Consider the following 17,481-nt stretch of genomic DNA (forward strand, 5'->3'; position numbering starts at 1 on the left):
GAATAAGACCTAAATGATTTTTAATGACAGTCGCATATGATTTAATGGTATATATGTGCTGGAATTTATTTAACCCATTTTTTATTAAAGGATATTTAGGCTATTTCCAAAGGCTTTTGTTGTTGTTGTTTTTAAAGATTTATTTATTTATGTGAGGGAGAGAGAGAGAGAAAGAATACAAGCAGGAGTGGCAGAGCCAGAGGGAGAGAGTATCTCAAGCAGATTCCCTAGGATCATGACCTGAGCCAAAATCAAGAGTCTAACACTTAACCAACTGAGCCACCCAGGCACCTCCCAAAGTTTTATAACATAAACACCATCAAGTACTTCTTTGTCCTCATGTTTACATACTTGTGTGAGTTTCTTTCACTGGGATAAATTCTAAACAAATTGCTGGGTAAAAAGTGTATCGTGAATTTTTGACACATATTGCCAAATTTAATACATACCGTCTTCTGGAAAAGCTGCACCAATTTTCACTCTTGCCAAGAGGACCAAGAATACCCCTTTGCTCATATTCTTGTCAATTACTTGAATATTTGCCCATCTGGGTGCATACAATTAATACCAATAAAGTAGGGGCACCTGGGTGGTTCAGTTGGTTGAGCATCTGCCTTTGGCTCAAGTCATGATCCCATGGTCCTGGGATCGAGCCCCACATCATTGGGCTCCTTGCTCTGCAGGGAGCCTGCTTCTCCCTCTCCCTCTGCCTGTTGCTCCCCCTGCTTGTGTTCTCCCCCTCTCTCTGTCAAATAAATAAATAAAATATGTTAAAATAATACAAATGAAATAATAAACACACATATATTTACTTTTTAAAAAATTCTCAAATAGAGGATGCCTTTATTTTTAAAGTTCCCCTTTTTCAGAGCAGGTATTTCCTGATTTGAATGAAGAGTTTTCAGTTTGCATCCCCACTTCAATATTGGTGTGACTCCAGATAAGAGTCAACTTTCCCAGCTCAGTAGGCATTCAAAGCCTAAGTGATGAAGGCATCTACCACATATTAGATACTTCCATGTTAACCAAGTCTGAATCACCCACAAGTAAGCTTTCTACCTGCTTACCCTCCATTGCAATTAATGTTGCTCTGTAAGAAATTTTAAAATTAAGGAGCCAATAAAGAGCTTTGGAACTATCCCCTTGCTCTTTGTAGAGATAACCACAAAGCTTTCAATGAGGCAGATGACATCAGTAAGAAGGCACTGAAGTGAAAGTTTGGTAGGCAATGTAGATCTTTGGAGCAAAAATGTCTCCCAAGAAAATGTCATGTTCAATAGACCATCAAATATATATAAATAATTTGATAGAAAGATGGAAACAAACTATCACAAGTATCAGTTTATCTTCTATCAAGATGTTGGTCTGTGATTACTTAGAAATGGTTTGGGAATATTTTCCACCATGAAGCAAATTTATAAGCAATGTACACAATGTCTAATTCCTCTTTTCAAAGATATCTCAGATATTAATATTTGACATTAATAACTTTTTATCCACAAATAGCAGTATGCAACCATCTAGGCAAATGAATGCCATTAGTATGGATCTTAGAAAGATGGCACTTTGGGAACAATGTAGATGACAATGCTGATATAGTAGGTACCAATGATTTGAAGATGTTTTAAAGGACTATTTGGTTCGTTCACTTTACAAATATGTATTGGGCCACATTACATGCCAGATACCATGCTAGTTGTTAGAGATACAAAAATGAGCAGGATATAGGCCCTGCTCTCAAGGAATTTTCAGTTTTGTAGAGGAGAAGTCAATAACTACATTTTGGAGCGATAGGGAGGTGAGGCATGTGTAGGTGCTTCGGGTCCTTAGAAGAAGCCAGTTGAAGTTGCCATGAGTAGCCAAATAAATATCCTGAAGAAATCATAGGTCAATGGAAGAAGAAGGTCTGTTACGGTGGCCACAAACCATGTCATCCTGCCTAGTGCACACTAATAGCAAAGCAACAAGCCACTGTAGAGACATTAGCTGTACAACAGGATAAGGAGAAGTCTCTGTGAATCCCTAGAAAGAGCTGGTGAAGAAGCCAGAGTCTAAGTCCAGACAACACTCTCTGCGAGATGGCTCAGGGAGGCTGGTCTCCTGGAGAGCCACCAGTGAGCATTAGAATTGAGATGAAAGGGGGTCGGTGAAGGATCTCAAGATGGCTGGGCGAAAACTTGCTCTAAAAACCATTGACTGGGTAGCTTTTGGGGAGATCATACCCCAAAACCAAAAGGCCATTGCCAACTCCCTGAAATCCTGGAATGAGATGCTTACCTCCAGGTTGGCTACTCTTACTGAGAAACCACCTGCTATCGACTGGGCTTACTACAAGGCCCATGTGGCAAAGGCTGGCTTGGTAGATGACTTTGAGAAGAAGTTTAATGCCCTGAAGTTTCCTGTGCCAGAGGATAAATACACTGTCCAGGTGGATGCTGAGGGAAAAAGAAGATGTGAAAAGCTGTGCTGAGTTTTTGTCCCTCTCAACGGCCAGGATTGAAGAATATGAAAAAGAGCTGGAGAAGATGAAGAACATAATTCCATTTGATCAGATGACCATTGAGGACCTGAATGAAGTCTTCCCAGAAACCAAATTAGACAAGAAGAAGTATCCCTATTGGCTTCACAAGCCAATTAAAAATTTATAAACTTGAGTTGAGGAGAAAGCCCCAGCTCTCATATTATAAACATTGGACATTAAAAATGATATGGAAAAAAAAAAAAGAATTGAGACTAAAGGAATGGTGTTTCCTTTCATCCATTCATTCATTCCTTTGAACATAAGCTCCATGAGATCAGGGATCTTTGTTGGGTGTGATCTTCACTGCGTCCCCAGCTCCCCAGAACAGTGCCTGACACAAATGTTGATAAATGTTCATTCAATGAATGAATGGTTGGATCAGTGGATATATTTAACTCACATCTAATGACAATCAAAGTGGATAACTCTTAACAGAGAAGCAGGATAGTGAAAAAAGGCGGAAGACATGTCAAGCCTTGTGTCCTCACTGAAACCTTGTGGATTCAACAAATGACATCTATGCCTTTTCATAAGAGCTTGAATCTGCGGGGGCTTCTCTGTAATGTGCAGTACGAGAAAGGGTGTGGGCCTTGAAACCAGAGAGATGTGCATTCAAATCCGGGCTCTCCCAGATATGGGAGGGCCTCAGGCATGTTCCTTACCCCCCGTAAATAAGTCTTCTCAACTCTAAAATGGGATTCAGACCTTTAGGGTGGCTGCGAAGGCTAAACGGGGAAAAAACACAGAAACCTCTGGACCCAGCTCCCTTGGCCCTTGCCCATCCTTCCAGCCCCAGGGCCTGTGTTGTGTGGAGTTCTGCGAGAGCTCCTGGCCCCCAAACCTCTGGATGTCCATCCTGGGCCCCCTTTTCTATTTCTCTTCCTCCCTCTCTCTCTCCAGCAAGCTTCTCCAAGAAGCCTTCCTTCCTCTCTCATAAGTACACAGTAACCTCCTTACCCTTTTATTTTTAGTTCCATTGGTTTGTGGTTCAAATACCAGATGTTACCAAACTGTTGAGTTGGCTAGTTGCCTTTCCTCCTTCCTCGGTGTCCTAGGAGCCAACACAGTGCTTGATAAATGCTACTCAGGCTAACCCTCATTTCCTAGACTCACCACATCTCAAGTCATAGAAGCTGTTTTACACTGGCTAACATACCATCCCATGAGGCTACACGATAATGCAGCAAGTTTCGGATCATTATAACAATTCTCAAGAAGTCAATAAAAATGATTATGCCAAAGTCCCATACCTGTTTTCAAAGACCACGAAATATTTTCCCTGTGCTTTGGGACGTTATAAAGTGAGACCAAAAAACCTAACAAATAAATAAGATCAGCCTATAAACTAACAAGTAAATAAGATCGGCCTATAAAGTGAGACCAAAAAAACCTAACAAGTAAATAAGATTGCCATGGTGCATTACATAGGTGAAAATGAGTGAAATTCTTTACTAATTGATCTTTGCTGATCAAAGGGAACACTTGGAGGCTCATTCTTGGTTTCTTCATGTACCTGAGTCCCCACATCATGAAGCCATGGAGGTCCTCTCTTATTGACCAGAGCAGTGTGCAAGATTTAATTCCTATGACCTTGTGTTAATGACCCTGTATTAACACACCAGAAGGCAAATCAAGGAGGACTAGATTACTCAATAGAAGATTCTTTTAATTTCCAGCCACAGTGGCATCTGCCTGCCATATCATTGATCAGGTTATTGCCAGATAATCTGACTTGTTCTTTAAGATGTCCAAAGTAGTCATACCCTAGCAAGGTGACCGCATCAGAAAAGATGACTGATTAACAATATTTCTAGAGCTCAAAAAAAAAATATTTCTAGAGCTCCTACTCCAATTAACTAAAATCTTAAGTAAGATGGTAAATATAAAAGAACTTTTAAAAATGATTACTCTCTCAAAAACCATGCACCTAGATGGAAAGGTAGTAGATGGAAAGGTACTGATCTATGACTATTTGAGAACACTCTAAGGCAGAGGTTCTCAAAGAGTGGTCTGAACAGCAGCAGCATGAGCAGCACCTGGGAACTCGCTAGAAAGCCAAATTCCTAACCCCAGAACTACCGCATCAGAAACCGGGTGGGGTCCAGCAATTTGTTTTGTTTTGTTTTGCTTTTTTTCAGTAATTTGTTTTTAACAAGACTTCCGCATCATTTGGATGCACACTGAAATTTGAGAAACACTGCTAAGCAAATTCAAATCAACGTAATCCCAACAGACTACACACGTGCCGAGTAATGGCTCAGGATTGGTGTTCATCACAGCTTCCTTTATGACCTCTCACCCAGGGTACTGGGAGGTCCAGATTCAAGGTGAAAAACAGTTCAACATAAAGTCAATTCTTGATCATCTTGATTACCTCTTTTGAATTACTCGTGGCAACTTCACACAATGCCAGGCTAATTTCCCCAATTCGGCCAAAATAGTTTCAGATTATGTTTCTAAGATAAGCTAAACCCTGATGGTTTACAATATATAAAGCCAAATACCAAAGGCTTTTATGCTTCTTTTCATTAACATGTATAATCAAGAGCTGCCAAACTAGGACAGGTCACAAGAAATCATATAAAGTCTGGTCCAACTGTTTGTCCCTGCTAATTTTGACACATGGGCGATTTGGGAGCATTGTCAACACATGCCATGAACATATGGGCAAGACAGCGAAGGGCAGTCAGGGGACGTGAGGGCCAGCCTGAGCATGACTTCTCTCAACTGTTTACCGGGACCTTTATGTGGACTGCCAATCAGACTAAGGCATATTCTATTTGAACCTCATCATGAGATCCTTTTTCCCAGAATTATAGCTTCATGTTTCTGACCTTGGTCTCTTAACCTGACCCTGATTCCTGATGACTTTCTTCTTTAATCATTTGTTCTTAAATCTGAAATCTGGCCTCCAATCTCACTATGATTAACCTAACTGTACTAACTCACCAAAAATAATAATAATAAAATAAAGGAAGAAAGAAAAGAAGGAAGGAAGGAAGGAAGGAAAGAAAAGAAAAAAATGTGTGAGTCTATAGAAGGCTAGAGGTCTACCCTTTTATTATAAATGTGCTAGAGAAGGAAATTCCATTAATCCTATGGAAATGGTTTTTGTGGAGTATTTCTATCTATCATCATGAAGACAGTCCTTATCCCCACTTTATTCAGCAATGTTTACCATAGCTGAATTTCTTATTATGTGGGTTCTTAGAGATAATTTAATTCAACTTCACTTGTAAGGAAACAACAGCTCTATACAGGCTAATGTGGGCCTTGAAGAGATGACTCCTACACACTCAGGGAATGTGACAGAGTAATGTGTCCTCCCCTCTCCTCCAGCAGGATATCCATGTCCTAATCCCAGAAACCTGTGAATGACTTTACAGGAGAAAAGAGACATTGCAGATGTGATTAAATTAAGGGTCCTGAGATGCAGACATTTCTGTGGATTATCTGAGTGGGTCCAACACAAACACAAGGATCCTTATGAGAAACAGGAGGCCCAAAGTAAGAGAAAGAGGTGATGAAGAAAAGATCAAAGAGAGAAAGAAAGAGAAATCTTCAAAGATGCCACATACTGGCTCTGAGAATGGAGAAAGAGGCCACGAGTCAATGAATGCAGGTAGTCTCTAGAAGCTAGAAAAGGCAAGGGAACAAATTCTCCCCTAGAGTCTCCAGAAAGAATATCAAGGACCTCTGACCTTCAGCACTGTAAAATAACTAAATTATATTGTTTGTTTTTTTTATTTTTTTTTTGTTTTTTTGTTTTTTTAAGTAATCTCTATACCCATTGTAGAGCTCAAACTCACAACCCTAAGATCAGGAGTCAGATGCTCTACCAACTGAGCCAGCCAGGCACCCCAACTTCACTGTTTTAACCCAGTAAGTTTGTTATAATTTGTTATAGCAACAAAAGGAAATTAATACAGGTAGTTTACAAACCAGTCAGAGAGACTGGATGGCACAGGCAACTTTGATATAATTCAGAAAGTAACAAATATAAAATAGAAACACAAAAACAAAGCTGTGGCAATGCTGATGAAGTGAGTACTTCTGGGTGGAGAGATTTAGGAAGCTTCCTGGAAGAGGCACTTCTGCTGAGCCTTGAAGGATGGGTAGGATTTCCACAGGGGGAGATCCAGTAAACAGGAGGTAGAGGCACAGAGTTGGCTGGTACAGAATCAAACAAAAAGCTGACATCGGCCCTTGTGACCAGCGATTTTCTCAGAAATAAAAATTACCTGATTGAAATTTCATACATTCTACTCAAGATATAATAGTTTGCAAAAAAAAAATTGTAACAATAGCCAACAACTATATGATACATGATAAACTATCCTAAGAGTTAAAATACAGAAATACAGATCTTGGGCAAGAATCCCCTCTTTCCACAGAACATGTCATAGTCGGGAGTGAATCTGGCTCATTTTCAGACAGGCAGGCTTGACAGGGATGGACAGAAAAAATACTAAGGGTTAACTGAAGTAAACAAAAGGGCAATTATTTATAAAGGCATCTGCTAACATTTACAAATTAGACACTTGCTACAACCATCTCAAGCAAGCTAACCAGAACAATGGAATCTAACTGAACTGACCGTACATAGCTGACTCGAGGCTCTGAGGGCTCATGTTGATGATGACGAAGACAACAGAATCCAGTCCCTTTTTGGTAGGTTTTGTTTGTCTGAAGTCAAAGGTCATGATCTTAAGTAATTTTGAATGGCTCTAACTTAGCCTAGGTTTAAGCCACTCTGTTTTGGGAATTGGGAAGGAAGGAATAACATCGTCCAGATTGTTGACCTGCATCACCCAAACTCACCATCGATAGTCCTCTTAGCATCACTTAATGGTGACAATGTTTTCCCAAGATGATACCTGTCCTCGGGTGCCTTAGCAATTACTTACTTTCTTCTTTATCTTCTGGTGAAATCGATTCCCTTTTATACTGTTCACATTCATTCCAGGAAAATTCACAGGAACAGCTGGTCTCTACTGGCCTGCTCCTGTAAGAATGGCCTGGAGCTTCTACAGAAGGGTCCACATCCGTACCATAGGCCCCTGGGTCCTGGGATAGAGCTACATGCTTTGGAGACCCACTTTCTTTACAAGAAGAACTGGGCCTGTCGCAGGTATCCTCCTTCCTCTCACTGCCTGTCTTTCGGTCAAAGCCCAGAAACGTAACCTCAGACTGGCTGCATTCGAATGGAACTTTCTGAGTCACTCCAACTTTTCTCAAAGCTTTATCATGAGGCAGTGAATGGTTATTCTGGCTTTCATCATCTTCCACTGGAATACTTGGTACGTTCTCCAAGAAGAGAGGAGAAGGACACCTGAAGGACTTGAGGGAGGTGGGAGGATCTTCAGCAAAATATAAGCTGGCTTGAGTACTTTCAAGAGTAGTTAGGACCTGGTTAACCAAGAAGCACACAAACATGGAGTTAAGCTTGAATAACCTCTCCTTTTACCTTATTTCCATCTACCTGCTAAGCAATGTTCTCGTATTTTCACGAAATAAGTTCAACTATAGAGTTTTGAATGAGAAGGTATTGAAGATTAGCTTAAACCCCTTCAGTTTAATGAGTAAATTAAGAGACTTGAAACCAAATATAAAAGAAACTGCAATGAGGTAAATATCAAGGGACCTGAGTTAAGGCTTAGATTTGCCCCCAACTGCTGTGGGACCTTGGCTGAATCTCTGTCCATTTTTCACTTCAACCTTAATATGTGGAGTACCAGAAAGTGTCAGAGGACGGGGGACCCAATCCGTAGTTCTCAAATGCCAGAGTTAAAGCTGAGGCTCAAAAAAAGATCACTAGCCAGGAAGGAGCAGATCTGTAGCTTGACCTCAGATCTGGCTCCCAACTCCAGGTTTCTTCCAATATATCTCACAGCTCTTTTTGGGCCCAAGATACCAGGCCACATAGCTCTCACTGGTGGTGCCAGGCCTAAAATATAGCTCTCCTGACTCCCAGGCCAGTGCTCTTCATATTCTGATTGTGCTGATCTCTTGTTGAAAACCCTTTCATGGCTCTGCCATAGATTCAGGATAAACCCCAAATCCCAGAATGGAATTCACGTCCCTCTATCACCTGGAACTTTCTATGATTTTAAGCACTCCAGCTTTTGCCTCACCACCTCCCACTTCCATGAACTACCTGCAGTATCAGTGCTGGAAAATCCGTTATCTCTGAGCTTTGCAGGTATAGATTCTCTTCGACTAAAATGCCTTTCTATTCTGACTCTATGCTCCCATGTTGACTTGGGCTTCCACCTACCATTATGCTTATCTCTCTGTACTGAAAAGCCACTTGAACTAATCTCTCATTTGAGGCTGAGGGCAACAACTGTATCTTGATTACTGTTGCATCCTCCGTATCCAATACCAAGTCTGGCACATGCAAAGTAAGCACCGGCTACATATTTGTTGAACAAATAAACAACTAAATCAATAGATGATGAAATTGAAGAGTAAATTTTAAAAATCAATAGAGGAAATATGAAATGCATTTTTAATGGACCAAATCTCTTAATGAAGGTCAAATAAAATTCTCTCCAAACTGCTCACTTCAGTCTTTTCATTAAATTTCTTGTGGTGCCCTATTCCCACCCAGCAACAACCTCTACCAGAGTACCAAATAATGTGACTTGTCGACTTGGAAGAACCATTAGGTTAGAACTCTGTGTGAGGAGCTGGATTTGCCTAATTGATAAATAATTCACTTAGACACACAATTTATCCAATTTAGATTTTTCCATGGTTCTGTGGGCTTGGTTTTGAGTAAAACCATGTGTACGCACTTCATCCATTGATGGTCTTAACTTTGCCCGCGAGGTAGCACACTGCCCTGCCAAAGAGAAGAGCTTGGCAGAGAAGTTCCGAGGACAGGGATGCACTTTCTTATCTAGAAATGAAAGACATGAATCGAGGCCTCTCTTCTCCATCAATTCCATAAGGAGATCCCTCTAGAAAGAGAAGAAGACAATTTTATCTTTTAGAACTCTACCCCAAAAATGACCGAGAGATAGGAACACAGATGAAGACAATTCTCACCAGCTGGATATGCTTTGGATTGTCTAACACCACTTTACAGCCTGTTAGAACCTCCATTATTACCTATAAAGAATACAGAGAAAGTCAACTACAAACATATGTAAGATATATACGCAGAATTAGTTGCAGTGATTAACTTTAACAATAGATATCATTCATTCTAATTAATGACTTTATATTTTACTCTTTGATAACACAAAATTAACGTAGAAGACGATGAGTAACAGTCAAAAGCCCTTAAAAAGTTCTTAGAATTTAGAGCATTCCTGGGAATAAGCTTTCCTTCTTTGTTGACTGGTACTTGGTACTTACAATTCCAAAGCTATAGACATCCGTTTTAACGGAAAGTTTGCCCTGTCTGATGTACTCTTCAGGCATGTACCACAGATGTTTACTGCTGCTGCTGGCCACACTTATGGTACAGCTCTGGTGTTCCAGGTGGGGTCGGAAGTGCGCCATGCCAAAATCAGTTAGCTTGGGTTGAAACTGATCATCCAAAAGTATGTTTGCACTAAAATCATGATCGAGGACAAACAAGACAAAAACATCACAATGACATTCCGGTGGGAAAAAAACGACAAACTCACCTTCATATCTGGGTAATGCCAAACACTGACAAAACAAAGCCATGCACGGTTTTCCATGAACTAGAGGGTATTTTCTTATTCTTCTTAAAATATAAATACAAGTAGTATGTAAAACTCTAAAATGAAAACCTGGGTGCCTGGGTGGCTCAGTAAGTTGAGCGACTGACTGTTGATTTCAGCTCAGGTCATGGTCTCAGGGTCCTGAGGTCTCAGCCCCTGTTGGGGCTCCATGCTCAGCAGGCAGTCTGCTTGGGATTCTCTTTCTCCCTCTCTTCTCCCTCTATCTCTCCCCCCATTCATGTGCACACTCCCTAGCTCCCGTGCTGCCTCTCTCTCCCTCAAATAAATAAATCCCTTAAAAAAATGAAATAAAATGGAGACCTGACCTAGGAATAGTGCGCTTTTCAAGTGTATAGATACATATAGGGCGTTGGCAGATAAAGCTGATGCTTTGTCAACAGGAAAAACTAAAGTTAACCAAAGCCACTTTCCTTGCGCCCTTCTGATACGCAGTAAGACCACTAACTGGGTTTTAATCAGCTAACAATCAAGTACCTGTGATGTGCACAGAGCTCAGGAGCTTATCAGCTTATCAGCCTATCAGCAGCGAGCCTTTGGCAGCCCTGTCTTAAGGATAACCCTGGTCTACTGTCCCAGCTCTATGGACTTTCTAGGGACTAATGACAAAAATGTCTTTGAGTCTTTAATTATTTATTTATTTACTTACTTACTTATTATTTTTTAAAGATTTTATTTATTTAGTCATAGAGACACACACACACACACACAGAGAGAGAGAGAGAGAGAGAGAGAGAGAGAGAGAGGCAGAGACACAGGCTCCATGCAGAGTTCCTGATGCAGGACTCGATCCAGGGTCTCCAGGATCACGCCCTGGGGCTTCAGGCAGCGCTAAACCACTGCGCAACTGGGGCTGCCCTTGAGTCTTATTTAAAACATGAAAGGGCACCTGGGTGGCTCAGTAGGTTGGGCATCTGCCTTTGGTTCGGGTCAGGATCCCAGGGTCCTGGGATTGCCTGGCATTGGGCTCCCTGCTCAGCAGGGAGCCTGCTTCTCCCTCTCCATCTGCCATTCCCCTTTCTTGTGCTCTCTGGTTCTATCTCTCTGTCAGATAAATAAAAATATATTTTTTTCAAAAAATTAAAAAAAAAAAACAAGTATCTACAGAGGTAAAGGCAAGGTGCTTAGAGTCAGTTTTGTCTCCTTGTCACAGAAAAATCTTAATAATCACTCAATATCTTGGCTGACAGTAAGGTAAGCATAAGCTTACTTTTACCTTCAAAGCGCCGCCACAGCAGGGATGGGAAAGGTTAAACCCATGCATTTCACATGGCTCACAGCCGGCTTGAGTCCCAGCCTGCCTTTCTCTGGCAATGTGACCACTGGGGGTTACTGTACCCCATACGCCTCAATGTTGTCCTCACATGTGAAATGGGGCAAACAACAGAATTCACAGAACTGAATATAAGCAGCCTACTATCCGGCATAGGATAATGCTCAATAAATGAGAGGGAAGATGAAAATCAGTAACTCATGGTAAGAGAGCAGATGGATATTGATAAAAGAGGTGGGGGGGGGAGCCAAGAGAGGGTGATCTATTTCTCAGTTTTGCTTGGGGCTATTCAGAGCTTGCTTTTTTATTCTCTGAAACCAAAGCTGCTAATACTAGGCCTGCCCATCCAAAATGCCAAGTGGTATATTTGTAGTACTACATATTGTTATCAAAGGTGGTTAAGAGCAAGGTGCCTGGATGGCACCATTGGTCAAGCATCCAACTCTTGATTTCAGGTCAGATCATGATCTCAGGGTCATGAGATTGAGCCCTGCATTGGACTCCACACTCAATGCAAAGTCTGCTTGAGATTCTCTCTCCTTCTCCCTCTGTCCCTCCCACTCATGTCTCTCTCTCTCTCTCTTTTCTCTCTGTAAAATAAATAAATAATTTTTTAATGCAGTAATAGCTACAGGATAAGAATAAGAAATTCTTAATCCTGAACAAATACTGGACCTTACAAAAGTTCCAGAAGTCCTTGCTGTCCCTGTACATGTAGGCTGACAGGAAGAACCTGGCTTCGCGGTCTGAGTTGCAGGTGTTCTAACCATCCAGAGTATTCAGAGTCCTAGTTCTATTTTGAGGATTCAGAGTTGAGGCCATTAAGAATTCTAGTCCGGGCTTTGTCTACAACAAAGTTGACAACAGCATGAAGACATTCCCCAGGACCCTTTACGAAGAACACATTCTAAACTTGATGTCACTCTCTGTCCTTTAAGTGTGGCCAAGAGAATTGCAAAATCCAAAGAGTTCACCTCATTTATCAGTCCTAGGACCTTTATCTATTGTGTGACCCTTGCATTTATGAGAACGTCAGTGAGGGCCTAACCCTTCAGTCTCATATCAGTAATCACAATTCTCAGTCTTCTCCCTCCCTTGTCTTTTCTTCATATATTTGAAACACGGCAGCTTCTAAGGCCAGCCTGGTTCCAACTCATCTATGTCACTCATCATCCATCTCACTTGGAAAATAGTGTTTTGTTTTGTTTTTTTAAAGATTTTATTTATTTACTCATGAGAGACACACAGAGAGAGGCAGAGATACGGGCAGAGGGAGAATCAGGCTTCTTGCAAGAAGGCTGATGGGGGTCTCGATCCTGGTCTAGGACCCCGGGATCATGCCCTGAGCCAAAGGCAGACACTCAACTGCTGGGCCACCCAGGCGTCCGGGAAAATACTGTTGACTATCCTGACAAACCTCTGAACATGAGGAGTCCACTAGAGCCAGCCCCTGCCTTCTCTCCAGCTCCAGATAAGAACATTTAGTTCATAATTACTTCTTCCATAGGTATGTGTGCACTTCAGCTGTTCCCACCAAGGTGGGCCTTCTGGAGACCCCTTGATCATTTTGGAGGGCTGGGGGCTCTAATCCAGGAGCTTGCCAGCTGTGCCAGGAGGTGAGATAGGCAGAGAGGTCCCATTCCCAGGACCCCACCCTCTCCCCCTCCACTTCTGCTGCACTGACCGCCCAGCTCTCTTCTGCATACACCCCCACCCTCTGCATGCACATGCTTGATTTCAGCAGAGAAGGACAGGAAAACCCTGAATGCCAGAGTTTCAGTGTCAAACATCTCGCCCTCTTCTTCCTCAACTCCAGCTCTAAAAAGCTTAGACCCATGAGGATGCAAAAGCTGACTTTGTAAAACACTTAGAATTCCTGAAGAATATATCTTTCCTGGGCACAAAAGAAAAAAAAAAAAAGGCAAGCGTCAAAAACAAAATCCACAATCCGATTCTTTTATTTGACCCTCAGCAAAGCTGGTGGGGAGCTTTGAGCAACTGTTGACTCACGCTTCGGACACACTTAAGGAAAGTGGGGTAACCACAAGGGGTGATGCAATAAAACCCACAGAGGACTGTGGGCCAGTGAGAGGCCATCAGTAAGAATCTAGGGCACTGCATTTACACTTTTAATGAAGATAGTTGGTGAAAAGACAAGTTGTTCACCAGCAGGCTTTAGTGCATAACACGAATTTTGAGTGCAGTGTTCTAAATAAAAGTTCTAAATAAAAGTCAACAGTGGCTGAGGAAGAAGAATGTTCTGTTTAAAGAAAGTAGGAACTGCAAAAGCCCCGTCAACTACGAGCTCTGCCCGGATTCCTTCCCTCGCTGCAGCCCTAAATAGAGCATTCATACACCGCCTTCAGCCATCACACAGGTCAATGGAATACGTTTGTCCCATGGGGGTAAAGACAGACCAGTAAAATAAAGACAACATAAAATAACTACAATCATATAACGATATAGTTGAACAAAAGGGCAGCTCTCTAGCTACCGTGCTTACCAAGGAGAGAGACAAGAAACACGTAATGGCCTACACTGTCAATTTAGGATTTTTACAACCTATTTCTTCTATTCTTTCCCACAAAGCTACTTGCTGAAACACAGACCATCACCTTTCTAGATAATTCTTTTTTTTTTTTAAGATTTTATGTATTTATTCATGAGAGACACACAGAGAGAGAGGCAGAGACACAGGCAGAGGGAGAAGCAGGCTCCCTGTGAGGAGCCCAATGTGGGACTCGATCCCGGGACCCTGGGGTCGCGCCCTGAGCCAAAGGCAGATGCTCAACATCTGAGCCACTCAGGTGTCCCTCTAAATAATTCTTCTAGTAGAAGGATCGGGTGGTACACGGAGGAGACGGGGAAAATCCTACACAAGGTGGTCAGTTTGTATCCTGACTCTGGAGAGTAACATATTTCATCTCTCTCTTGCCAAGGGCCTCCACCACAATTCTCTCTGGGGACTTGAACCTCCCACAGGGTACAAGAATTGCTTTCTTTGCTCTCCAGTCTTTCTCCCGATTTAGCCAAAGCCCAGGGGCCTAAAATGTACATATAAACCATGATGATGCATCTAGATTATAGCGCAGAATTGGAATCTAAATGCATTTTATGCAATTAGATTCCAATTTTATGCAAATCTAAATTACATTTGACATGTAAGCACATGACTGGTTTTTAAAAATATGAATTTTTAAAGGATTTTAGGGGGAGTTATTGGTGCAAAGCAGCCTAGTCCTTGAGTGCCTGGAAAACTCTCTGGAAAAGTCTGGACTCCAACAAATTGGACTCAGAGATAAAGAGGACCCGCTGGCCTCTTCATGACAACCTGAGGCAACAGGACATCTTGCCGTCTGTGTCACTGCTGTTACAACACCAAGACACCCCTCTCCAGATGAGGCAAGATCCAGTGTCTCAAGGAACCTATAGGTGACTGAAAAAGGGCATACACTCCCCACCCCAACCTTCAGCATGCAATATATCTGATGAAGCTGAAGCCTTTTATTCCCCCTTTGGATTGTACAACCTTCTCCCTCTCTTCCATTGAACCCAGACAGGACTCAGGGACAGTAGTAAAGGCTGCTGTTGCTTTACTGATGACTTATGAGACCTACGCTCAGCCATTAAATGGGTATTCCTGCATTAAATGTGAAATTTGGTCTCTAACCAAACTAGCATGACTTCCTTAAGGCTCAGTTTCCTCGTGGGTAAAAAGATCTGAGAATGCTTACCTCTCTGGGTTGTTACGAGGATTAAATGAAAAAAATGTAATCAGAGTTCCTGATACACAGGGAGGGCCTTAGAATATACTCTGAAGGATGTAGGCTGGCCTTTGTCCATCCTACACCTGCCTTAAAATCCCAAGAAAGTTGGTTGGGTATCTGTAGAAGTTCAAGGCACCAATGTGAAGTGACAAAGGTACAAGGGGTTGCAACAATGACCCTGGAGATCTAAGGATCCTTGGGTTAATTAGTTTCAGGGCATCTGCTGAGTTTCAAAATAGTTCCAGAGTTCTGGAAGAACCTGATTTAAAGTATCATTTCCAGATACTCTAAGATCATGGAGAGAAAAAAGGGGTGTTTGGCACATATGCGTGCATGCGTGTATGCATGACTGTGCATAAATAAATGAATGTTGGGGTTTAGAGACACTGATGATAAACAAAAATCAAAGGAAAAATTTAAGTTTATGTACGATTTAACTGCGCTGGCATCTCTTCGGAAAAAATAGACATATTTGGAAATTTAATAAGAAGGGAGACACTTGAGGAAAATAGGAAAATCTGAGGGAAAAGAATTTTTACATCTAAAATGTTTCTGAAAAACAAAAGTGGGTGTTTTTTGGGAGGTGGGGGGAGATGGGAAAGGAGAAGGAGGAGACTCGTAGATTAAACAATGAACCAATCAAACCAACAGACTTTGCATTCCCTGCAGATTTTGCATCCCTACTAGACACGGAGCTGCTTCTTTGCCACACCATCAGGTCTGGGGGGAAAGGCGGAGGGGCAAGGGTGTCACGGTCCTAGGAAGGGGCCACCGCCCTGTGGCCTCCCCGCCTCCCTCCCAGCCACCAGGGTTCTCGTCCCTCACGAAGAAATCCCCTACTTACCCTACTACCACCGGGCGTCTCTGATCAAATTCCCTTTTTAAAAAATTCATTTGTGAGCACATGGCTTTCCCCCTCTTCCCTTTCCTAGACCACCTCCCTCATACGAAAGGCTGTTTCACTTGGCAGGAGACACATGGCAATACGGCTGGAGAACATGATCTTATAGGAAACATTAGAAATGTTCACCGAGATTATCTCGGCTTTGGAAACATTAACAGGAATGAATGCCTGGGCTGAAAAATGCCGAGGATAAAATGCATTTCAATTTAAAATCGTTCATAAATGTGAAAACAATTAAGCTGGCTAAGGGATAGGCTGGAAATAACAAGGAGGTTTACTGCTTTCAGATGCTTTTATGTGATCCTGTAATTCAAAAACATCTTCGTTTCCCAAATAACAGAGACTTTGCCAAGAACAGAGACTTCAACTCTTCAAGATTCTTTTCTTCAAATCCTTTTTCCTCCTTAAATTCCACCATCTGGAAATGAATTTTGTTTTTATAACATTCTCTTTGAAGAGTTCAAATTACTAAGACATTTTTGGGCTAACTAAACCACCAGACTTCTTGAAAATACCTTTGAAATGTGGGCTTGGCTTCCTCCTTGGGTGTTCTGCAGCTGTGTCCTTGACAGTGTCTCCTTAGAAGATATTTATTCTCGCTGCTTGAATGAGACGAAGATTCCGAATGCAGACTTTCAGGCCTACTCTCCCTCTCAAAGCCTCCTGCCTACCACTGCCATTTTCGCTAGGAATCCGACGTCAGCATTTCCAAACTTGCACATCCTAGTTACGGTCTCTTCCCCATCCAATCTCCCGGTCTCTGCCCATGAAACCAGCACGCTCCCAGGAATCCTGGCCAGGAACACTGCATTGCCTCAAAAGACCATGATTGTTGGACCCACACAAACATGGAACTCCGCCTCCTTCCCCATCTACAGACACGGGACAGAGGCAGATGACAAACCTCTGTGACTCTGAGATAAGGCCAATGACGTGCACACTCAGGGCTGCTGGGAGGAGTGAGTTATTCAGTGGGCTTTCAGGTCAGGTGTGAAGTCAGGCTGGCTTTCACAGAGTTCCCTAAGCTGTCTGCAGCCCATCGGCTGCCCCGACTGCAGGAGCACGTACCAGTGCAGGTGGGATAGACGGTGCTTATCACTGTCTGGGCACTTTCCCTTCACCTGCAGAGTACTCTTCTTCCCTCCCTTATTTTCATTCAAATCCCCTATTGCTGCCTACACACCCCTTCCTCCATGAAGTCTGCGCCCCACCACTCTGAATTCCAGTGGCACCCCCTTTCTCAAAGTTCCCACGGTACAGCCTGCACTATACCATGTGGTGCTTGCTCAGAGACCAGC

The 17,481-nt window shown here is 42.3% G+C and overlaps 1 protein-coding gene across 2 annotated transcripts in view; it reads right to left on the bottom strand.

Annotated features, from left to right (window-relative positions):
- Positions 1-2,485: 2,485 nt before the first annotated feature.
- The window catches only part of IRAK3 (interleukin 1 receptor associated kinase 3), a 50,667-nt gene continuing 35,671 nt past the window's right edge, over positions 2,486-17,481 (bottom strand). For both annotated transcript variants that reach the window (XM_041756709.1, XM_041756708.1), the window contains exons 9-12: positions 9,887-10,085; positions 9,575-9,637; positions 9,322-9,486; positions 2,486-7,930 (exon numbers count right to left, since the gene is read on the bottom strand). In XM_041756709.1, coding sequence (XP_041612643.1) covers positions 7,421-7,930; positions 9,322-9,486; positions 9,575-9,637; positions 9,887-10,085 — 937 coding nt within the window. In that variant the 3' untranslated portion in view covers positions 2,486-7,420. The remainder of the gene's footprint in view (positions 7,931-9,321; positions 9,487-9,574; positions 9,638-9,886; positions 10,086-17,481) is intronic.

Source organism: Vulpes lagopus, chromosome 5 (genome assembly GCF_018345385.1).
Source record: "Vulpes lagopus strain Blue_001 chromosome 5, ASM1834538v1, whole genome shotgun sequence".
NCBI lineage: Eukaryota > Metazoa > Chordata > Mammalia > Carnivora > Canidae > Vulpes > Vulpes lagopus.